The sequence below is a fragment of the Ambystoma mexicanum genome, chromosome 8, assembly GCF_040938575.1.
Source record: "Ambystoma mexicanum isolate Mex_15411 chromosome 8, UKY_AmexF1_1, whole genome shotgun sequence".
Lineage (NCBI taxonomy): Eukaryota > Metazoa > Chordata > Amphibia > Caudata > Ambystomatidae > Ambystoma > Ambystoma mexicanum.
In genome coordinates, this window is record NC_090929.1 from 1,726,092,339 (window position 1) to 1,726,117,414 (window position 25,076).

At 46.5% G+C, this 25,076-nt stretch overlaps 1 protein-coding gene across 2 annotated transcripts in view; it reads left to right on the plus strand.

Moving 5' to 3' along the window:
- Positions 1 to 25,076, plus strand: part of LOC138473369 (zinc finger protein 793-like) — a 731,413-nt gene that overhangs the window by 456,064 nt on the left and 250,273 nt on the right. For both annotated transcript variants that reach the window (XM_069612056.1, XM_069612057.1), the window contains exon 7: positions 3,230 to 3,328. In XM_069612056.1, the coding sequence (XP_069468157.1) occupies positions 3,230 to 3,328 (99 nt within the window). The remainder of the gene's footprint in view (positions 1 to 3,229; positions 3,329 to 25,076) is intronic.

Consider the following 25,076-nt stretch of genomic DNA (forward strand, 5'->3'; position numbering starts at 1 on the left):
TGTGAAACAGTCAGCAGAAGATTGACTTGAACATCATGTGGTTTACCTTTCTCAAACTATCCAACCATGAAACCCATTATTCGGTACTGGAGAAAGAATTGGATGCGGTCAAACAAGAGCTTTTGGACTGCAAACATCTTCTTTTATGAGCCATTCATGAAGTTGAAGTGAGGACGGATCACCGTAATTTAAGTCCTTCAGAACATGGAATGTTAGAACAGTCACCAGGCCAGATGGGCGTACTATTTCTTCAATATAGTTTGTCGCCTACAATCCAGGTAGAGAAAATATTGTGGCTGATGCCTTTTCTCGTCAGGATTCACAGCCTTCAACTATGTAATCAGAACATATGATTCCTCCCCATCGAAGCATTGAGTGCCTCTACATTTCTGCCCAATCTCAACAAGCAACCGAAGAGCTTCCTCAAAGTCAAAACCAGTATCAAGTTGGCCCCTTTGTGCGGAACAAAAGAGAACATCCTGTGTTATTTCAGAACCAATGGTTTGTACAAATCCTTTGACTACAGCAACAGGCCTTGATTCATGCCATGATGACATAGTTGGTGGACACCGAGAAATCTGTGCTAGACGTCATCTTTTGGATGGCTGTTATTAACCACAGAAGTGCTTAGTCTCCACGTTGCTTTACAGGATTATCAGGGTGCTAAGCAGTGCACGAAATGTAGCAGGCATTGATCCCACCCCCTCTTTCTACTTTGCCCCATGGCAGAGCCCTGCATGGCTGTAACGTTTTTCATTGATATGATGTATGAGAAAGGCCCTGGGATTGAATGCCATTGGTGCACGTTCTGGGCTTCTTTCTTTATGCATTTATACTCTGTGTGTATGTATTGTTATTTATATAGCGCTCTTTCCCCACTTATGTGACCTCAATGTGCTTTTTCTTTGTTTGGGACACCCTTGGTGACGTAGTCTATGTGATGAGAGATTCTAGGGGATGAGCTTAGATGAGTGTGTGCATGTTTGCCATTCTAAGACTTGGGTGGCTGGCGAGGCTCCACTAAGCAGCCCAGTATTGGAAAGACACGTGGGTGGGTGCTCTTTGAGGGTTGGAGAAGAGTCTGTGAGGCCAGCTATACCGGGTTCCTTTCGGGTGGTGGTCGCTGAATGCTAGTGGCAGAGGTGTTTGGGTACGTCAGGTGTTTGTCTTAGCGGCTATGTGTGAAACTAGGCCGGATGTGCTTAGCCGTGGACGTGTTCTATGGTGCATGGATGTTTGGCCCTGCCTGCAGCCTGTGCCCACGCTAGTGGTATGAGCTCTACGTACCATAGGCTCCGAGATTGCTTATATGTCCAGGTCTAGGATTGAGTCCTGTAGCGATGGGCCTAGGTTTCATATTGTAGCTGGTATCATCGTATAATGAGCAGAGACGGAATCAAAACCTAGATTAGAGGATCCTGTACAGTGGGATAAAGGCCTATGTTTCACAGTACCAAAGATTTAAGCGTATGGCAAACCTAGATCGAGGCTACACCTAGATTTGAGGATTCTGTGAAGGGGAGAGAGACCTGGGTATCGTCCTGCAGTATGATTAGTCATATTGTAAGCCAAGGAGGAGGCTGCACCTAAATTGAGAATCCTCTATGGTGGGCAGGCGGCCCCGGTTTTGCGGTGCAGGAGGTCTCCATATAGAAGGAACAAACGGAGGGGGCTACCCCTCGATTTGTGTAGGTGGAGGGGGGGGCCTACGCTTGAAAGGCCGTAGGTTTCAGCCTATTGTATAGTAAGTATCTGTAATCTAACAGTCATCGAGGGTTTGATGTACCTAGCTTGGGGAATAGGTTTGTGGTGGGGGATTGCTACTGTTGAGAGCTTCCCAGAATGAGCGATGAGGGTTAAAAGTGGCAGTGAATAGTTAATGATGTGCGTGTGCTAACCAGGGCCCCTTATCTCCTTGTTAGTGTTGTCTCATGTGGACTGGTGGGCTGGGTTTCACAGTGAGTGTGATGCGAGTGTAGCCACAGTGAAGGCTGCTGGTTTAGCTCGGGTGCTTGTTGGGTTGGAATGTTGTTGTGGGTGGGTTAATGGATCAGGAAAGCCACAACGAAAGCTGCTGGTTTACCTGTAGTTCTAGACAACGGGCAGTGTTGTTGAGCGGTATGTGGTGGTGTGTCGGGTGATACCGATGCAAGAGCTTCCGGCCCCTGAGTTGTGATCGAAAGCGTTGGAGATTACTAGTGGAGTATTCACTGGGTGTGGTGGCTTAGAGTATTGGGAAGAGCCAGGTTTTAAGGGCCATCCTGAATTTCAGGTGGTTTTCGATGTTGCGAATGTGTAACGGGATGGAATTCCAGATGACTGGCCCTTGGATGGAGAAGGAGGAGCTGCCAAGTCTTATGGAGCTATGTTGTGGGATCACTAGGTGAAATGCATTGCGAGATCTGAGGTTCCTGGAAGGTTAGTAACAGACAATTTTGTCTCACAGGAATTCAGGGCCGGTGTTGTGGACTGCGCGATGGGTGATGCACGTGGCTTTGAAGGTGGTGCGTCGAGCAATAGAGAGCCAGTAGAGGACGCTCGGGGTAGGACGGGTGTGTTTTTTGGCAGGAAGCTTACACCCAGCTGAGCGGATGTGTCCTGGGTACTCGTTATGGTTGGATGATGATGATGATGATGATGATGGTGTTAATGGGTGCCTAGCGAAGTGCAAGATAATGGAAATTGACATTAACCCTTGCTTCACTAGCAGAAGGAAGACGTATATAGGTATAGTTTGCCATGTTGGAATTTCAAAACCATCAATTGTTGCAATGATTTGATGTGGCATTTTTTAAGTCCTGTTCACAGGGGCCTAATGTCTCACTTGCTCTTAGATTAGTGCCTGGACTCTGACACACGTGCAATGTGCTCTATACACTTGACGAGCAGAAAGCACTACACATTGCACATCCGATGAAGAGGTGCTGTCGATCAGGCAACTGTTCGATATCCCTCTGGGCTCCCTCATGCCTTCATCCTCCTGAGGTCATACATTGATTACCACAATGTGGGTAATAATGATGGTAATACGTAACTGGAATTTAAAGTATGCAGCACAATACAAAACATCAACCATTATTATTGACATCATTACTATTATTAGGCCCTTTGATCTGATTTTAGGAGGTGGGTGCCTCTCCCCTCACTATCTTTCCTGCTGCATGATATCGTATTGTAATCTGTATTTGTACATGCTGTTCGATCATGCCTTTGTTTTTATTATTAACAGATTATGAGATTGTGTCGATCCACATTAAAGACGAGAATGAGGTGTATTTCATGGACGAACAGGATAGTAGGAGAATAAAGAGGACCAGGACTGACTCTGGTGAGTAACCCATGGTCCGCTACTCTGCCTACTCCACCTGTGCACTAAATGTCTTCTCATATGAACATCAAATAGAAACTTCAAGGCAGCCATGTCTTCTTCCAGCTCTTCGTTATGGTCTCCGATAGCCCCCACCTCATGTGTTACTCACCAACTAGGATTTGTATAGGTAGGTGACCAGGACTGGTATTCACAGGGTTTTGATTGAAGGAGCTCGGATGGGGCCTCCAACCGAGCCTCCTCTCTGTGAGGGTATAGATCTTTAAAATGATATGACCCTCTACTGGGTAAACAGTACAAAGAGCCTGATCACTCAAAAGAGCGGGGAGAACACACCGCCACGAAATACCAGCTGTAAAAATAAAGAAAAAGAGATGAGTTTTATGTGACAGTTATACAGATAGGAATAGTCAAACTGCTATGGGTTATACCTGATTTTTCTATCTTGCTACCGAGGCACAGATATTCCTACCTAAAAACAAATATCACTGTCAGGACGGTTCAGGGAACTAACAATGGATCGGAAGAGAAAAGAAACACTCCTTACCACTAGTAGTATTGGGATTAATCCAAGGTGAACAAAACGGCAGTATAAAATAATAAACGGGAAGGTTAGTGAGGGTTCTAACCCGAACGGCACGAGGAGCGCACTAGGTCCGGGTTGGTGCACACTCTGCGCAGCGTCCAACTGTGCACTTTGTTGAAGATAGGTAAAGGCAATCCCAATTTCCTATAGTTCAGAAGTGATAGTAATGTCCATGAATTCCCAGATGGTAATTTCCCAAATGGTAATTTCCACAAAGGTAGTTTGAGACACTGTTGGGTGTGCTGTTCGGGGCTAGGTGGCAGGGACCAGTGTAGTAACAAAATGCTGTTGTGATGGGATGGAAGGCCTACAAGCGGTTGCAGTAATCGTGTGCAGGGATCAGAGACAAAGCTTGCAGAGGAGAGAGAAATCTGAAAATACACGGGCACTTTCCTTTTTACGGGCTGACAATAGCCAGGACAAAACTTTAGGCAAATCAATCAAAGAAGGCAGGAAAGGGGTCCTGTTAACGGGCGGGCGGCAGAAGTACAAAATCGTGGTGCAAGGCAGACCGTGAAGGCAAGATAAAGGTCCTGGTACACTAACCTGGCAGTAAGGTACAGGGCAGCAAACAAGACGGTCCGTTCGGCAGGCAAAGGTCAGGAAACCAAGAGATCCAAGGAATGATGAAGACGTAACTTCAAAGTTGAAAGCAACTTCAATCAGAAGCAGCGAGCTGAATGAAAACGCTGCTTTTACCAAAACCGAAAGCAAGACGTCGGAGCACGGTGATTGGAGGAGCAGGGCACATGATAGTGCAGTGGAGCATCATGGGAGTCGTAGTTTGTTAGATTCCCTGCCGCAGTCTCCTTCATGAAAGGAACGGGGGAATGAAACGCTGCACACCATAAGGAAGGGAAACAGGTTTGCGTGTGTCTTTTGATAAACAGGCCCGTCTTCTGGAAAGATGTGCGCAGCGGGATGTAACATCATGGGCTTGTACGTGTCTACTCTCAGCCATGTCTTCTTCCAGCTCTGTTATGGTCTCCGATAGCCCCCACCTCTTGGGCTTGTACGTGTCTACTCTCAGCCATGTCTTCTTCCAGCTCTGTGTTATGGTCTCCGATAGCCCCCACCTCTTGGGCTTTTACGTGTCTACTCTCAGCTGTGTCATATGTTCTCTGGAAGGACCTCCCTGTGCTGTGAGGTGTCTCCTTTGTAATGTCTTCTGTCTTTGATGGGTATTTACTTTTAAACAATTGATTCATCTTACAGATAAATATCTCTTATCTCATACTTCCCACCACAACAATCCCACCGCTGGGGCAATAAACCAACTGTTTTTAATCTGGATATTCTGTTTTATTTAAAATAATAAATCAAGAAATTAAAGACCAGAAGCTTGTTTGCAGAAAAGAAAACGCAACTTGCCTACTGTTTTCTCAGTTATGTTTGCATCACACTACAATATCCAACTCAAAACAAAATACTTTTTTGTTTTTGTTTTAAACAATGCATAACTCGGAAGAAACTGTATATTGTGTGCTTATCAAATTGTACCATCATACACTGACGGGGGTCTTCATAAATCTGGTGAGAAAAAGCTAGAAATGCCTTCTGTGACGAATCCCCGGATGTCGTCACTGCTTCCATGGGGGGGGGGGCACCTTCCCATGAAGCCTGGGAGGTGATGCCGCTACCTGGTGCTCAGCAGGAGGATTTCATGGGGAGGGAAACCCCCTATGGGACGAAAGACGACACTTTGGGAGAAACATGGTATAGGTTCCCTACACCCCAGTCTCCCTCACCCTGTTATCCTGCACAGGACACAATTGACCCACACAGTGCCATGTATATCTGCAGAATAGACAATATCACTTCCCTAAAAGACGGAGACGAGGAAGAACAGAGTATAGGGTTTACTGTAATACTGGGACGAGGAAGGAGTGCACGGTAATGTGGAATATTCCACTGAACCAGTACAAACGCACTAGTCCTTTTGTGTCAAGCAAATCTGAATAGAACATAAAAAGGGACAAAGGAGTTGATGCAGAAAGAGATCCTCCCAGGAGGAAGTGGGAGATTTGAACTCCGCTGGAGGAGTTGGGACGCCCAGAGTGAGACGGTTGCCTGCCGGCAAAGGCACCCCTTACCCGTCTACCGTGGTCCGAAGACTGAGAGAAGCAGATGCCTGGGCAACCTGCCAAACGAGAAAGCTGGAGTGCATGGTCAGGCCGAAACATGCAGCCCAGAAGCAGAAAATCGCTGCAGTCCTTGGAACAAGCAGAAGCTGGCCATGAAGTCAGGAAGCACCCACAGACATATAAAGCTCACCGGTAAGCCTTGCGCAGAGGTCGGGGAAGCCGGGACAGTTGAAAGGAGAAGGGAGAAAGAAGGGGGAGTCACGAAAGACGGGTCTAGGACCCGTGGCAAGTTGTGCCTCCACGGGATCTTCATAGTCACAGTACCTGGCAGGCTAATATACCAGGTAGATAGACAAGAAGACAATGCGAGTCTGGGACCCACAACAGAAGTTAAGGCTTTGACAAAATAGCCCTATCCTGAGAAGTAGTAGCTCCGAACTGCAAAGATGGAGAAGCACAATACCTCTTATTTACTAACCTATGTAATGTCTCCTGAGAAGTAGTAGCTCAAGTGAAGCATCAGTTGTCATGCCTGCTTGATCGGTTCCCGTAGGTTCCCCATTCTCCAGGCAGAAAGACTACAAACAGTTTGCCCACAGAACGGCTGCATGGCAATCTATTCCAGGTACAGACTTACTGGGCTTTTCCCTTGGAGACAGCGTTTGTTGAGGGGACGCCGTTTCCACCAGTAATCTGTAGTCCTGTGACTCTCATCACGTGTTTCTGGGGTATTTGCATTTAAAGTGGACTCTGGCGGGAGCCCCGTGCTTCTTATTATGTAATTGAAACTTACGGTTAGTTTATTCCAGCGCCAGAAGTTATTTTGTGTCAACGTTTCCTGTTTCGGAGCCACCGCGTTCTGCCTGCAGCGTGTCTCTGACTTCCCCTTCAGTTGTTTTCCTGCAGCGTCTTCGGTGGCGTCTTCTAATCAGCATTCCTTCAGCTGCATTGTGTTCCACGCATTGTTTTTCTGTAGGCAACTCCAGGAAGTACCGCTAATTAAATTGCGGTTCAGCTGCTATCTCTGGCAGCATTCTACGCTACAACGTGTCTGCCCGTAGTTCGGGCTGCAAACTGACTGTGTTCCTCGTAGCACTGCTTGGCAAAGAGCATCAAGCACTGAAGACATACCGCACTAATACTGGGACACAGTTTCAGTATCAAAACAGTAAAGCTACGAGCGGTGGTTCTTGGCTTGCACACATCAGCTGCTCTTTCAAAGCTACTGTTCTTTTTCTTTGTACTGTGCATTCCCGCTCGGATTATTCACTTCTGCTGTCCCAGGAGTGCTACACTCCTGGGACAGCACTCTTGTTTCTTGTTTCTGCTACACATCGCAGCGGCTCCTGCTTTCTTCTTCAACTGGATTCTGACTTATCAGAAAGCATTTAACTTTGGATTGTTATTACATTGGAACCAACACTGACTGTATTACGTGCACTGGATTTAAGGGATGCTTTGCAGTAGAATTGGTGCACCAACCCGACTCTAGCGCGACCCTCGTGCCGTGCGGGATATAGTCCCATACTAACCTTTCTTCCTTATTAGTTTCCTTGGATTCTTCTCCGGAGTTGAACTTCAGCTGCTTCCACTTCAGTTAGGGATCATTTCCTGGGGTGTTTATGCCAAAAGGAAAGTGGTGGGTTAGTCGGATTAATCTTGCCATACTGATTTGGTCCTCCTCTTCTAGAAGATTCTACAACACCGCTGAAACCAATGCCTATATATCCTGGCTCTCCTTGTAATCGGGAACGCTGTGCCCTTCTCAGTTATCCACTGCATTGGGATTTTTAAGAACTAGTTTGCTTCCATAAATTGCGCACACATCAGAAATTGTTAATCAAAAACAACACAGCCGACACGTGTTTCGAGCAACAACGCTCTTCTTCCAAGGCTGCCAATTTCAACACATACTTTTTGTACATATTTGACATAATCGTATGTAATGAACCAAAAAATAACAGATAAACCCAAACATCAAACAAGAGGGCAAGATGGTAATGCATTTCAGTCGAAAAAAATAATAATCGATGCCCAACATAATTTTTCAAAATTGCATTTGCACAAGTAAACAGTAGTCAGAAATGCCAGATATAGTAAGGTAAAGCAGTCTGCATCAAAAGGATATAGAGTGTTAGCAAAGAATATTGAGAACAATTGACGCACATTACAGAAAATAACAAGACAAAAAGGGAAGAGAAATACAATTGATTAGACAGTACAGAACTATACTGAGATCGGTCGTGTGTGTTCAAAAAATGTTGTTCACCCCATATGTTATGCGATTAAGGGGCAAGAAGGCCATATGGAAGAAAACCTTTACCTTTGAAGGCTTGAGTAAGAATTGTTTACTAAAGAGAAAAAAATAATAAAAAAAACCTGAATATTAAAAAGTGATCCCAGAAATATTTGGCTTATTATCTTGTGGTAAAGAACAGTTTTTGAATTCGAATCCTTACCGATTGAAAATTGTAATTGCGAGCTGTAATTATATAAGGTGATTTCACCGGCTCCACTGTAAATAAAAAGTAATTTATAAATTGTAATGCTTGCCTTGAAGTATACACGGCAAAGAACTAATAAAGTAATTGAAGGCATGCAGGCACATACCTATAGAGTTGCAATTGCAAATGAGCACTTTGCCAAAACGAAAGCAATTGTATAGAACGGAAAAACCCAGCAAGGAGGCGGCAACAGATGCAGGGGGAGACAAAAACAGACACTCACGTTAATGGTGTGCCAAACCACATAATTCACGCAAAAGAACGAGGTGGTCACGTGCGTATGGCCCCTGCTTGATGCTAATCTGAAGGGATCTGCGCGAAAGACTAAACTCACCGGCTTTTCCGCACGTCGTAAGAGAAACCGGAGCCTCGCGTGTGTGCGCAGACGCTCCTGTTTAAGTAAAAAATGAATGCAACATAACGAACACACTCGAACTGAAACAAGGCACAAATTGGTGGCCATGTTGAAAGTACTAATTTACAAAGAACGAGATAATCTAATGTTAAAGAGCGAGCTTAACGTTGAGAGGGATGATTTATTTGGAACCTATGTGTTATTACTCATTTAAGAGAAAAGTGGGGGGGGGTTAACATCTAGCTAATTGGCTGCAAAAGGTTGGGAATCATGAGATATTATACTTGTTGCTGATTACAACAATGACAATTGTAAAACGATGAGGCCATAACTAAGCCTATACCGAGAATCATTCATAGTTTGTCCTCCCGTGGACAGACGGAGCCTCCATGAATATAATTTCCACAAAAATTAAAAAAATCAATTTGACAATCTGTTAAAGTGAACATGGGGTGAGCAAAATTGAACACACAGGGCAGATCTTATTACAACCATTATATTGAAGCACATGTAGCATGTTACATCCAGCTAGTCATGGGTACTTGAGCAAAGTGACTTCAGAGGAACACTGAAAATTCATGGTCACTGTTAAGGCCAATTGATACAGTACGATATTGGCAAATTAACCTTGCTTCCAGTTGCCTGAGTTTCAAGGTCAGGTTGCCGCCACGTTGTGGCAGGGTTACTTTTGCCATGCTGGCAAACCTAATGTCAGACTTATTGTCCAGCTGATGATTGCTTTGCCAATGTGTGGCCAAGGGATATTTAGATTCTTGACTTGAGATGGTGGATAAATGCTCAAGTATCCTAGTCTTGAGAGGTCTAATGGTACTGCCAATGTAATATTTTCCACAGACACACAGTATACAGTAGACGCCGAATTTGGAATTACAATTGATAAAGGCATTCACTTTGAACATTCCCAATTTACCAAAATCAATTTGCGGGACCTCTAGTGCATAACAACATATAGAGCATTTTCCACATTTATGAAAACCATGATTAATATTCTGGCTAAGCCAAGTAGTAGCAACTTGGTTGCTGGGCATAAATGATGGTGATACCAAGTTTTTTAGATTGCTTGCCTTGCTGTAGATGAAATTCGGTGATGTATCCAACCACGGTGCTATCTCTTGGTCAAGCTGGAGCAAATGCCAGTGACGCTGCACAATTTTAAATAGATTAGAGCTGTCTGCATTGTAACGTGTAATACATTTTAATTTATTACTATCGTTGGAATTAGACCTTTTTTTGGTGTGAGTAGGTCAACCCGCTTCATGCTTTGGGCAGTACGTTCAGCTTCAGAGCTGTAACCTCTAACTCGAAATCTTTCTCGTAAAAAAACACATTCATGCACGAAATCTTTCACTAGAACAATTTCTGCGTGCTCTAATAAATTCACCTTTCGGTATATTGGTAATAACAGATTTTTTTGTGACAGCTAGACACATGTAAAATTGCGTTGACCGCTGTAGACTTACGAAATGTTTTGGTTACAATTGCATTATCGTGCAGAGTGATGGTCAGATCTAAAAAGTTAATGCTTAAACTACTGTACTCATGAGTAAATTGGATTCCCCAATCATTATTATTCAGGTGATTCACAAAGTCATTCAAACAATCCACAGTACCTGTCCAGATCAGAATCACGTCATCAATATAACGTTTCCAAATGTAAATGAATTGAGTAAACCTGTTGTCAACCAATGTAAATATGTCTTCAAAGTGGTGCATGAAAATATTAGCAAGTGCCGGGGCGTAGCTAGCACCCATAGCCACCCCGATTTTCTGTTTAAAATAGCAATTATTAAAGAGAGACATTATACACTTCAATGAATCATGACCAAGCTATTGCAAGTGTTAATTATGTGTATCGTCAACACTCTGCATCCTTCTTTGAACACATTGCAATGGTTAAAGATATGCTTAATTGTGCTTTAAGTAATAATGTCTTTCGAAGGGATTGTGTCCTCCGACGTATTCCTTATCTTTGATAATTCGTCTCCAGCTCGCTGGGCTCGGAAACATTTTTCTCAGTAGAGGGCGCTGCGCATCGACGTCCTCGAGTTGGTGTCCCTCGACAGCCACCGTATCGGCGCCGACGTCACCTTGCCCATAAATAGCCACGCGCAGCGTCCGTTGCTCAGTTCCGTTTTTCTGCGCTTCGTGGTGCCTCGGAATATCGTTGTTCAGTTCTTCAGTCAAATATACTTTATTATTCCTTGTGAATACCGACTCGTACTCGATGGCTTCCTCATCCGAACCGACGACTCCACGGTCCGGCTTCTAAAAATGTTGAGACTGTGGAAAGAAAATGTCGTTGACGGATCCTCACAGGATCTGTTTGTGGTGCCTGGGAGTCGAGCACCATTGTTCGGAGTGCGAGGACTGCATGTCCATGACGGCGAAAGCCTTGAAGGAGCGTAAGGGGAAGCTCGAGAGAGGTAAGGCAGTTAAAACTTCTTCGAAAGTTTCCTCGGCGGAGTCGAGACATTCGTCTCCTCGCCATCACAAAAGACATTCTCGTTCTAGGTCTTGAAGCAGTTCCCATCACTCTTCGAGATCTAAGCATTCAAAAAAGAGACGTTGAAGATCCCCTTCCACGTCTTCTTCTTCCGTTTCCCCGAAAAGGGTCTCCTGCCCCACAAAACATAGCTCTCAGGCTGAGTGGGAGGAATTCAGGAAAAAGATGCTTAGCGTCTTCAAGAAAGCGGCCTCGACCCCCTCGAAGACTGCTGAGGGTGATACCCTGGGTGAAAGACCCGAAAAATCAAAACGAGCCGCAGCACCCGGCGAAAGAAGCTACACGAGAGCGTCACGAACCCTCGAGTAAAGGCAAGGTTGCGTCTTCGACGCTGTCATTGAAGATCCCTTCGACGCATAGATCTGCGTCTTCGACGCCATTATCAAAGGGTTCTTCGACGCACAGGTCAGTCGATTCAACGCCGTCTTCAAAGCAGACGTCGAGAAAGGACAAACCCACGGCCACCTCACAGCCAGTGGCCATACCCAGAGCCTCGATCACGAGAATGTCGTCGACAACCTCGAGTAGAATTCCGATATGCTTGAGTTCCTCGAGGCCTCTACCAACTTTCTCGATGACTTTTTCGATGGCTTCGAAGCCTTTAACGTCCGCGTCGACGACGTTGACGTTTTCTCAGCCAATTATGACGAATATGGCCCCTTCTGCTCTGGAAATGGGATTTATACCATTTCCAAGATCTGATCATTCCAGAGCCTTAGCATCTATTTATGAAGAAGAGGAGAATTCGGATCAGGAGAGACCTTTTGAGTTGCAGGGATCTGCAACTCCTGTACCAGAGGAATTTACCTCTGAGGAAGGTAGGTTTAATGGCCTCCAAAAATCCTTACATGAAGCAAGTGGGTTGGACACTTCCCCAGAAGTGGAATTTGCCAAAGCAGACCCAGGGGATCATGCTGAAACCCCTTATAGAACCTTGATGGCAAGGATAATAGAGTTTATGGGGTGGTCTACACCCTCACCTGCTCGTCAGCAAGACGACCTCACAGACATTTTGGTTAAAGGTCCACAGGAGGATCCTGCGGTGCCATTTCATGCAGCATTACAAAGGAAAATATTGGCAAACTAGGAACCCTCTGAGGTTATCCCGGCGGTTAACAAAAAATTATCAGCCAAGTATAGGGTGTCTACTGCTGACCCTGAATATTTATCCAAACACCCAACTCCGGAGAGTCTGGTTGTTCAGGCAGCAACTTCATCAGGTAGTAAATCGGCTTACCCTACTGTTCCACAGGACAGGGATGACAAGAGATGCGACTCTTTTGCCAAAAAAGTCTTTTCTGCATGTAGCATGGCATTGAAATCCATAAATGCTACTTGTACGCTTGCAAGGTTCAGCCACACCCTTTGGGAGTGTGCTTCATCAGCGGCTGACTGCCTCCCGGAGGGAGAGGAAAGCCAAGCATTTCTAAATATCATTAAGGATGGTAAAGACGCAATGTGCGAATCCCTTCAAACTGGCATCGATTCTGCTGACAGCATCAGCAGGGCCATGGCGGCAAGTACAACAACCCGGAGATTTGCTTGGTTGCAAAAGTCTGGTTTTGCTCCAGATGTGCAAAGCAGACTCTTGAATATGCCCTTTGACGGCTCTTCTTTGTTTGGTAAGAAGGCGGATGACAGTTTAGAAAAGCTTCAAACATCAAAGGCAGCAGCAAAATCCCTGGGAGCTGCAATCCGTCAGACACCATATCGCCCCTCAGGAACCTCTTGAGAGGTAAGTCCTTTCGCTTCTATTCCGCATTCGGAAGAGGCAGAGGACAGCCGGTTCAAAGGGGTCAGAAAAAATTCACCCGAGGTGGACGGATTAAAAATACAAAAGCCGCAGCAGCAGCAAGTGCCTCTTTACCCTCGGCATCTGCATCAGCCGCCTCCAAACCGCTCTGAGGAATCTCCTCACAAGACACCAGTAGGGGGAAGGTTAACACAACATCTGACGGAATGGCAGGCTATTACGTCAGATGCTTGGGCATTGGAGACAGTTGCCCAAGGTTACTGCCTGCCTTTTCTACGCATCCCTCAGTCATCCACGGGGGAACAGCTCTCTGAAAGTTCCAGATCCGCTTCTCTTGCAGGAAATTGTAGACCTGCTGGAGAAAGGTGCCATAGAACCGGTACCTGTAGCGGAGAGGAACAAGGGCTGGTACTCCCCCTACTTTCTCATCCCGAAGAAAGACGGAGGACTGAGTCCTATCTTGGACTTACGAGAATTAAGTTCCTCAGGAAGGACAAGTTCAAGATGGTAACTCTCTCTCGGATCCTTCAGGACCTCCAGCTCCAGGACTGGCTGGTATCTCTGGACCTCCAGCATGCTTATTTCCATGTGCTAATCCATCTCAAACACAGGAAATACCTGAGGTTTGCAATTGGCGGCTCTCATTATCAATTTAGAGTTCTGCCATTTGGGCTGACCTCCGCCCGAGGGTCTTCAAGTTAATGTCGGTAGTGGCGGCAAGTCTAAGGAAGGGAGGGATTCACGTCTACCCCTACCTGGACGATTGGCTGATCAGGGCTGTATCTTCGGAACAAGCTCAGATCCAGCTAGATTATGTCTGCCACTTTCTTCACAAACTGGGCTTCTCCCTCAATTTAAAGAAGTCACAGATGTTACCATCACAGAGACTCCAGTTCATCGGAGCGGTCCTGGACACTTCTCTGGGGAAAAGCCTCGCCACCAGAGGTGAGGGCTCAAGATATTCTGCAGATGGTCACCAAGTTTCAAAATGCCCAACATCTCCCAGCCTTCGACTTTTTGAGGTTGCTAGGCCTCATGGCATCCTGCATCTTCCTTGTGCCAGAGGCTCGACTGAGAATGAGATCTCTCCAGTGGGCACTAAGAACCCAGTGGTCGCAGTTCTCAGGAAAAATAACAGATCTCTTTCGGATTACGAGACCTTCAATGGTGGGCTTATCGAGAGAACATTTTGAAAGGAGACCTGTTTTGGCAACCATGGCCGGAGATGACAGTAGTCACGGACGCCTCACTCACGGGTTGGGGAGCCCATGCCAACGACTTGACCATCAGCGGTCGTTGGTCTGCATCGGAGTCCAGACTAAACATCAACCTATTGGAGCTGAGAACGATCAGACTAGCGCTGAAAGCTTTCCTGCCATCAGTACAGGGAAAAAATGTCCTGATAATGACGGACAACACAGTGGCCATGCACTACCTCAACAAAAGAGGAGGCGTGGGATCACTGCCACTGTGCAGAGAGGCAATGCAGCTCTGGTTTTGGGCAATTCAAGAGGGAATCTCTCTATCAGCAGTTCACCTAGCCGGAAAGAAAAACTTGACGGCGGACGCTCTGAGCAGGCAGGGCACAGTCTCCCACGAGTGGGAACTAGCTCAGGAAGTCCTTCAGGAGATCTTCGCCCTTTGGGGAACCCCTCAAGTGGATCTGTTCGCCACCAGTACCAACAGGAAGTGCGATCTGTTTTGTTCAAGGGAATTTCCCCCGAGAGGAGCTCTAGGGGACGCGGTCGTAGTGGACTGGGAGTTTCCACTCCTGTATGCGTTTCCACCAGTCCCTGTTATTCCTCAAATGATCAGGAGGTTGAGAAGATTCCGGAGGACCATGATCCTAATTGCCCCAGACTGGGCCAGGAGAATGTGGTACCCGGACCTTCTGGACATGTCCATCTGCCCTCCAATTTGCCTTCCACTCAAGGAGAATCTTCTCTCACAGAAGGGAGGTCAGGTTCTCCATCTAGACATCAGAACCCTCAACCTTCACGCTTGGCTTCTGAAAGGTTGAGATACAAGGATTGGGACCTCCCTGATGACGTCATGGAGGTGTTGCTTTCGGCCAGAAGGCCAGCAACAAAGTCTTTATACCGCTGCCGTTGGAACAAATTTTGCAGCTGGTGTAGAGAAGGGAATATCGACCCCTTTTCATGTGGTGCACCAACGGTGTTATCCTTTCTACTCTATTTGGCAAATTCAGGCCTTCAAGTTGGCACTATCAAGGGCTATCTCGCAGCGCTATCGATCTTCAAGCGCACTGCAGAGGAGCCATCGTATTTTAAATTACCCTTAGTAATACAATTTCTGAAGGGATTAACCAATGTCTATCCTCCAAGACCATTCCAAGTTCCCTTATGGGACTTAAATTTAGTCTTAAATTTCCTGATGGGTACTCCTTTCGAACCACTCCACTCTTGTTCGCTAAGATTTCTCACCCTTAAAACTGTCTTATTAGTGGCACTAACATCTGCTAGAAGGGTGAGCGAATTACAAGCTCTATCTTGTAGACCCCCTCATACAATTTTTCATAAAGACTAAGTTGTCCTACAGGTGAAGCCTAATTTCCCCCCAAAGGTGGTTTCTGAATTCCACATTACTCAGAAAATTACCTTACCTTCATTCTATCCTCCTCCCCATCCGGGGAAAGAGGAAGAAAGGCTACACAGGCTGGACCCAAGGTGGGCTTTAAGCTTTTACATCAGCAGACTTGCTAGGATTAGGCAAGCAGACCAACTGTTCGTAGGTTACACAGGGCACAAATTGGGACTACCGATAACAAAACAGACCATTTCCAGATGGATTATTTTGGCCATTCTGGAATGTTACAAACTAGCAGGGAAAGAGCCTCCTCAAAATCTTAGGGCTCATTCAACCAGGGGTATCGCAGCCTCGTCGGCCCTCCAAAGAGGGGTTCCGGTTCGAGACATATGTGCGGCTGCCACATGGTCGTCCGCACATACCTTCACAAGATTTACAACCTGGATTCCTCCTCTAGTCAAGAGACTAGGTTTGGCAAAGCAGTATTACATTCTGTTCATTCCTAAAGGGAAACATGGCGTTTTTACTCCCACCTCCAATTACACACCACTGCTATAGGAGTCTATCAAAGATCAGGAATACGATGTATTCCTTATCGCCCCTCCCATCCATCCCCGCAGTAATACTTCCCTTGTGGTTGCAGCTTACGCTCCTTCAAGATCAATAACCAATTCAGGCATGATTTATCTTATGCTACAAAATGGAACTGAGCAACGGACGCTGCGCGTGGCTATTTATGGGCATGGTGACGTCGGCGCCGATACGGTGGCTGTTGAGGGACACCAACTCGACGGACGTCGATGCGCAGCGCCCTCTACTGAGAAAACATTTTCCGAGGCCAGCAAGCTGGAGATGAATTATCAAAGATAAGGAATACGTCGGAGGAACATCCCATCGAAAGAACGTTACCAGGTAAGAAGTAACTTGTTCTTCTCTTTAATAATTGCTATTTTAAACAGAAAATCGGGGTGGCTATGGGTGTTGGCTACACCCCGGCACTTGCTAATATTTTCATGCACCACTTTGAAGACATATTTGCATTGGTTGACAACAGGAACTGCAATTTTACGTGCGTCTAGCTGTCACAAAAAATCTGTTATTACCAATATACCGAAATGTGAATTTATTAGAGCACGCAGAAATTGTTCTAGTGATAAAGATTTCGTGCATGAATGTGGTTTTTTACGCGAAAAATTTCGAGTTAGAGGTTACAGCCCTGACATAATATCTAAAGCTGAACGTACTGCCCAAAGCATGAAGCTGGTTGAGCTACTCACACCGAAAAAAAAGGTCTAATTCCAACGATAGTAATAAATTAAAATGTATTACACGTTACAATGCAGACAGCTGTAATCTGTTTAAAATTGTACAGCGTTATTGGCATTTACTCCAGCTTGACCAAGAGATAGCACCGTGGTTGGATACATCACCGAATTTCATCTACAGTAAGGCAAGCAATCTAAACAAACTTGGTATCACCATCATTTATGCCCAGCAACCAAGTTGCTACGACTTGGCTTAGCCAGAATATTAATCATCGTTTTCATAAATGTGGAAAATGCTTCATATGTTATGCACTAGAGGTCCCGCAAATTGATTTTGGTAAATTGGGAATGTTCAAAGTGAATGCCTTTATCAATTGTAATTCTAAATTCTGCGTCTACTGTATACTGTGTGTCTGTGGAAAATATTACATTGGCAGTACCATTAGACCTCTCAAGACTAGGATACGTGAGCATTTATCCACCATCTTCAAGTCAAGAATCTAAATATCTATTGGCCACACATTGGCAAAGCAATCATTAGCTGGACAATAAGTCCGACATTAGGTTTGCCGGCATGGCAAAAGTAACCATGCCACAATGTGGCGGCAACCTGACCTTGAAACTCAAGCAACTGGAAGCAAGGTTAATTTGCCAATATCGTACTGTATCAATTGGCCTTAACAGTGACCATGAATTTGAAGTGTTCCTCTGAAGTCACTTTGCTCAACTGCCCATGGCTATCTGGATGTAACATGCTACATGTGCTTCTATATAATGGTTGTAATAAGATCTGCCCTGTGTGTTCAATTTTACTCACCCCATGTTCACTTTAACAGATTGTGAAATGGATTTTTTTAAATTTTTGTGGAAATTATATTCATGGAGACTCCGTCTGTCCAGGGGAGGACAATCTATGAATGATTCTTGGTATAGGCTTAGTTATGGCCTCATCGTTTTACATTTTTGTCATTGTTGTAATCGGCAACAAGTATAATATCTCACGATTCCCAACCTTTTGCAGCCAATTGGCTAGATGGTAACCTCCCCCCACCCCCACTTTTCTCTTAAATTAGTAATAACACGTAGGTTCCAAATAAATTATCCCTCAACGTTAAGCTCGCTCTTTAACATTAGATTATCTCGTTCTTTGTAAATTAGTACTTTCAACATGGCCGCCGATTTGTGCCTTGTTTCAGTTCGAGTGTGTTCCTTATGTTGCATTAATTTTTTTACTTAAACAGGAGCGTCTGCGCGCACACGCGAGGCTCCTGTTTCTCTTACGACGTGCGGAAACGCCGGTGAGTTTAGTCTATCGCGCAGATCCCTGCAGATTAGCATCAAGCAGGGGCCATACGCATGTGACCACCTCGTTCTTTTGCGTGAATTATGTGGTTTGGCACACCATTAACGTGAGTGTCTGTTTTTGTCTCCCCTGCATCTGTTGCCGCCTCCTTGCTGGGTTTTTCCGTTCCATACATTTGCTTTCGTTTTGGCAAAGTGCTCATTTGCAATTGCAACTCTATAGGTATGTGCCTGCATGCCTTCAATTACTTTATTAGTTCTTTGCTGTGTATACTTCAATGCAAGCATTACAATTTATAAATTACTTTTTATTTACAGTGGAGCCGGTGAAATCCTTATATAATTACAGCTCGTAATTACAATTTTCAATCGGTAAGGATTCAAAAACTGTTCTTTACCACAAGATAATAAGCCAAATATTTCTGGGATCACTTTTTAATATTCAGGTTTTTTATTATATTTTTTCTCTTTAGTAAACAATTCTTACTCAAGCCTTCAAAGGTAAAGGTTTTCTTTCATATGGCCTTCTTGCCCCTTAATCGCATAACATATGGGGTGAACAACATTTTTTGAACACACACGACCGATCTCAGGATAGTTCTGTACTGTCTAATCAATTGTATTTCTCTTCCCTTTGTCTTATTTTCTGTAATGTGCGTCAATTGTTCTCAATATTCTTTGCTAACACTCTATATCCTTTTGATGCAAACTGCTTTACCTTACTATATCTGGCATTTCTGACTACTGTTTACTTGTGCAAATGCAATTTTGAAAAATTATGTTGGGCATTGATTATTATTTTTTTGGACTGAAATGCATTACCATCTTGCCCTCTTTTTTGATGTTTGGGTCGGTCTATCTGTTATTTTTTGGTTCATTACATATGATTATGTCAAATATGTACAAAAATTATGTGTTGCAATTGGCAGCCTTGGAAGAAGAGCGTTGTTGCTCGAAACACGTGTCGGCTGTGTTGTTTTTGATTAAATATTGCTCAATGAGCTCTAATAATTTCTGATGTGTGCGCAATTTATGGAAGCAAACTAGTTCTTAAAAATACCTTTAACGTAGCCACCTGGCAGGGTGTCTACAAACTTGCTCCCATTTGCAGCCCCTATCTAGCCTATCCTTTCCTGTCGGGGCGCCTAACCTCAATCATCCAATTCTGCCAAAATTCTCTAAAAACATCCACTGCATTGGCTTTAGGTTTTATTCTGCCAGTGTGGCCGATTGCTGAGAAGGTTTCCAATCATCGATAAACATACCTTCACATCAGGACTCAGCAATCTGAATCAAGACAAGATTAGAGGTACCGGCAAGTCCTTGATTACTGTAATTGGTTGTATTCTGTGTGCCCAGTGTAACATCAGTGGAGAACAGCACAATACCTTTTCTTCGCTAACCTATCTACAGTATCTTGAGAAGTAGTAGCTCAAGTGAAGCATCTCTGGACAACGGCAAAGATAGAGAAGCCCACTACCTCTTCTTGCCCAACCTTTCTACAGCATCCTGAGAAGCAGTATGTAGCTTCTGTTTTTTTTTTTTATTGTTCCTGGCCCGGGAAGACTAGTATTAAAGATACTGCGGGCCAGGAGATGGATGAAACCACCAGGACACCACCCCAGCATCACAGTCCACCTGCGCTGGTGAGGTGCGCTCAATAAGCGTCTCCAACTCCCTCATGGTCAGCCGCTTCTCGAAGCAACGAGCTGGGGGTAGATCTCTCTCCGCAGCAGGGGCCTCCCTCTGGAACAGCCTTCCTGCCTCCCTGAAACTTGAGGAGAACCATCTCCGGTTCCGGAAGCACCTCAAAACCTTCCTCTTCGCTTCTGCCTTCTCTCTCCCTCTCCCCTGCTAAACCTGCTAAACTCCCCACTGAAGTTTGCACTAAACCTGCATCTGGGCCACTCTGTGACCTCGGTTCAGGGCCCAGCCACTCTCCACTTGCACTGCCTCCCTGGCTCCCCCTGCACTGTGGGACTGTCACTGCATCCCTACAGCCCCCTTCCCAGCACTTGCTCTGCACTTACCTCGCACTTGCCACCAGCTGGCCCTTTTATTATTATTTATTATTTTATTACGCTACTTACCTTGTACTGCACTTTCCCCCCCACCTCCTCCCCCTGCACTTTCTCCTTTTCCCCTTACCTCTGCACTTGCGCGATCTGAATGACACCTGGCCTAGTAGGATCGTTTGTCTGTCTTCCCCTTGTTTCCCCCCCTCCCTGCCTCGTCGCGCCTTGAAACACTTGTGTATAGGCGCGTTACAAATACCATATCATATCATATCATATCAAGCAACCTACAAGGAAAAGGGTAGTACAGGCGATGGGTCACAAAGCTGAGTTCCTTGATGTTAATAAGGCACAGTACACCAAAGGGGAAGTTTAGTTACCCTTGTGGGTTATTATATGAAACATTGTTAACTTTTTTAAGCCAGCAAAATATTCTTGTCATACGAGCCCCATACAACAATTCAGTTTTCCCCTTCATCGTTTAATAATGCACTAATATGAGTAATAGCTACTCATTGCACAAACCCATCAATAAATAAACTTAAAGCAAGTTCCTATACATTCTGACTACGGGCCCCATACTTTCCTCATCAACCTCCCGTTTCCTCACAACCCATTGCCTGCTTTACACCCGCTCAAACCCCTTAGCAGCTGCAGTCTGCTCTAAACCAAAACTTTTCCCTTTTTCCAGTCATCCTAGTCGCATAACCTGTCACTCAACACTCTTTCATCAGGTCAGTCCTGGAGCCTGTCTGTCCCGCTCTGCCGCGGGTGGCGCCACCGGTATCTTGTCTGTGGCTATAGCAGACCTGTTCCTTGTTAGGGCTTTGGGAGCCCCAGTCCTCATGGTATGGGTGGAGTACCCACAGTGCTTTGGGAGCTTTGTGCTTAAAACGGGCTTTGGAAGCCCTTAGTTTCTCTGTGGTGATGCTGGTTGCAGGGCTTTAGAAGCCCCATTCCATGGCAGTGATGTCATTTAGTTGGGGCTATGTCAGCCCTAAATGTCTAGTTTGGGCTTACCAGCCCATGCTATCTGCTGACAGCGCAGTAGTTACATTTCCTCTTTTCCTCTTGCCAGTGTTGTAATTTTAATAGGGCTCTGCCAGCCCCAACTGTTAGCTTGGCCTTATGAGCCCTTGATCTCCCTGCTAGACAATGCAGGGTTAACTTTCCTCCGTGTCGGTGTGTAAACTGAAGTCTTTGTTGGACTCGACCCAGGCCCCGCCTACCTGGGTGGAGTCTTATCCCCAGCGGTGCCTATCACATTAAGCCCCGGCCGCTTAAAACATTGCTGCTGGGGCTCCAGCTAAGTGCTGCTCTCCCGCTCTCCCAGTCTGGTCCTGGGGAGAGTGGACGCCACGCAGGCCGCCTGGCGGTGGTGACCAAATGGCTCCTCATCTGGTCTCTGTGCTCTCTCCTTTCTCTTCTTCTCCCATTAATGGTGGCACCCGGTGGGAAGGCCTCCTAGCCCACTTCCACTCCTCTAAGGTCATCTTTAATGTTTACCTGAATGGCACCGTCTTGGTCCAAGGCCCTTGGCCCAACTTCCTCCTCTCCGATAGACGCTTCCCGCGGCTTATTAATTTCCTCTCCTCTCCTGCTGTCTCTTCTCTACCTTCTTCAGCTCCCTTGCCTCCTACCTCTGGCGACCTCATCCTCCTCCTTCGGTACCTTGCCCTCTCCTCCTTCCTCTTCCGCCCACCTTGGGCTCTTCTACACCTCTGCAGGGAGTACCTTTGATCTGTACACCTTCCCGGAAGTTTTTCCAAGGTTGGCAACCTTCTCCACCTTGCCACTCTCAACTCTCGCTCAACTCTGACATCTGCCGTCTTCTGGAAGAACTTGATATTCTTGGTCTCACCGAGACATGGTTCACGGCCAACTCTGTCACAAGCTTTGACACTCTCCTCCATGATGGCTACAAGATCTTCTCTGTGCCCAGACCCAACCGTTCCGTTGGGGGTGTAGCCTTGATCTTCTCTTTTGTGGATTCCTGCCCATTCCTATACAGGCCTACTCATTTGAATGCCTTGTCTGCAGGCTCTCCCTCTCTCTCCTGGTCACTCTCTCACTGTGGCTATGATTTACCGGCTCCCTGGTCAGATAACCTCCTTCTCCGAGTGCGTGGACCTCCCTTCTTGCCTCCTGGCCTTGACCACTCAACTCCTCTTCCTTGGAGATATCAATATCCACCTGGATGCTTCCTGTCCTGCCTCTGGACTCTTTCACAGCCTCTGTGATTCTCTCTCTATTCTTCCCTCTGGCCCGACTCACTCTGCAGGGCACACTCTGGATGTTCTGATCTCCTTAGACCTCCCCCTCTCTAACCCCTCTCACCATTCCTCTCTCCTAGAGTGACCACTACTTTCTCCTCTCATCTCTCTCTACCCCTCAGGCAGAGTGAACCCCCACATTGCCACCCACCTTCTCAGCCATTCGACACACAAAGCGTCTGTCAGTTGAGGCTTTCGCCACCTTCTCTCCTCCGCCTACACCTCTGGCTGACTCACATCCTGACACAGGTCTTTCCATGCTCCACTCTTCTATCTCTGACACTCTTGATGGTCTTCCCCTGTCATGAGGATTCGCTTGAAGCCCAAATCCAAGTGCAACTCCTGGTACGACTCGGCCCTCGTCACCCTTAAACGGAATTCTAGGGTGGCTGAGAGGAAATGGCGTGCTTCATGTGCATCCTCTGACAAACTGGCCTTCCGCCTGCTCCAAAGGCAATACCGACTCTCTGTCCTCACCAAGAAGAGAGCTCACATCCAAGCCCACGTCTCTGTGGCATCTAACAACTCGCCCACACTCTTTAAAATCTGAAAGGAGCTCGCCAATCCTGCTTCAGTCTCTGCCTCTGCTGTCCCCTCCCAGACCCTCTGCACGGCCCTGACTTCTAATTTCATCTCTAAAACTCAGAACATCCTGTCTACCCTCTCCTTCTCCTTCTACTTTCTCCTCTGCCTCTGGCCTCCCTACGGTCACCTCTCCTCCTCCCTTCTCTGCCTTTTCTCGGTTCACCACTGACAAGGTTCTAGTCCGACCTATGAAAGTCTTGTCAAAAACAGGTTCTTCCCTGTTTTTCCAAAACCATCAAGGACCACATTGACACGCTCGCTCCAGCCTTAGCCAACTTCTGCAACCCCTCTTTCACCACTGGAACCTCCCCCCCCCCCCCGAAGCACTCTTGTGCACCCTCTTCTCAAGAAACCCTCAGCTGACCCATCCTGTCAGGCTAACTATCGCCCACTCTCAATTACTCCTTTCCTGGACAAACTCTTGATCTTCATACTGAATCTGTTGGTTGTCTCCATGACCATCAGTCTGGCTTCAGAGCAGCCAGAAGCACGGAAACTGCTATCCTGAACATCCATGAAGACCTGCTCTCTAACCCTGATGCTAACCATCCCTCTGTCCTCATCTTACTTGATCTCTCTTCTGCTTTTGGCATGGTCAACCATCCAATCCTCCTCAAACGGCTCTGTGATAACCTGGGTATCGCTGATCAGGCCCTGGTCTGGCTGACCTCTTTCCTCTTGGACCGACCCTCCCAGGTCCAACTTGGGTCCTTCCTCTCCTCTATCTCACTCTCTACCTGTGGTGTTCCCCAGGGGTCTAACCTTTCTCTCTGGCTTTTCAAACAATACCTGGCACCTCTCGCCCACCGCATTGCTGCTCTCTGCTTCAACTTTCAGTGCTATGCGGGCGACACTCGACTCTCTTTCGGCTCCCCTCTGCCACCTCTTCTCCCTCTCATCCCAGATTGTCTCTCCGCAATCCAGGAGTGGTTTGCCGCCAATGATCTCTTCCTTAATGCCAGTAAGACTGAGATCCTCCTCATCAGCACACCTGCACCTTCCTTTCCTGTCCATCTCTGGCCGGCCACTCCTGGCCCTCTTCCTGCTCCCACCTGTGAGGCTACGAACCTAGGGGTCATCTTCGACTCCACACTCTGCTTCTTTCCTCACATCTCTGACGTCTCTAAGAAGTCAAACTACCAGCTGCACCTCCTCAGGGGTAATCCTCCTTTCCTCGCTTTCACCCAGAAGCTCACTGTCTCCAGAGCTCTGGTTCTCTCTATGCTGGACTACTGCAACAGCCTCTTTTTAAATCTGCCTGCCTAAACTCTCCGTCCTCCCTAACTCATCCAGAACAGGACTGCAAGACTTGTCCTTGGCCTCAAGCCCAGGGATCTTATCTCTCCAGCCCTGAAATCTCTCCATTGGCTCCGAGTGGCTGAAAGGATCAGGTTCAAGACCCTCTGCATTGTCCACAAGGTATACTGGGGCCTGGGACCTCAATACCTCCAACTCTCTCTTCATAAATATCTTCCTACTCGAGCTCTATGCTCTTCCACCTCCAACTCCTTGCGGGTCAGTGGCTTCTCCAAGCAACGATTGGGGGCAGATCTCTTTCTTCGGCAGGGGCCCCCCTCTGGAACAGCCTCCCTGCCGCTCTGAAACTTGAGCAAAACCATCTTCAGTTCCGAAAGCACCTCAAGACCTTCCTTTTTGCTTCTGCCTTCTCTCTTCCTCTCCCCTGTTGATCTCCTGTCTGATACTGCACTGGTCACCTGGTTACACTCTGAATTCGGGCCTAGGTCCCTTGCACCCCTGCACTGCCTCCTGTCAACCCTTGCACTTTGGTCTGTATCTGCAACCCTACAGTCCCCTTACCTGCGCTTATTAGACACCTGCTGTCTGCACTTTTACCCTCGCACTTGCCACTTGCTGGCCACACTACTTGTTGTATCCCATGTTCGGCACTTGCCCTTTCTCCTCTCCCTCTGGCACTTTCCCCTCTCCTCCCCTCT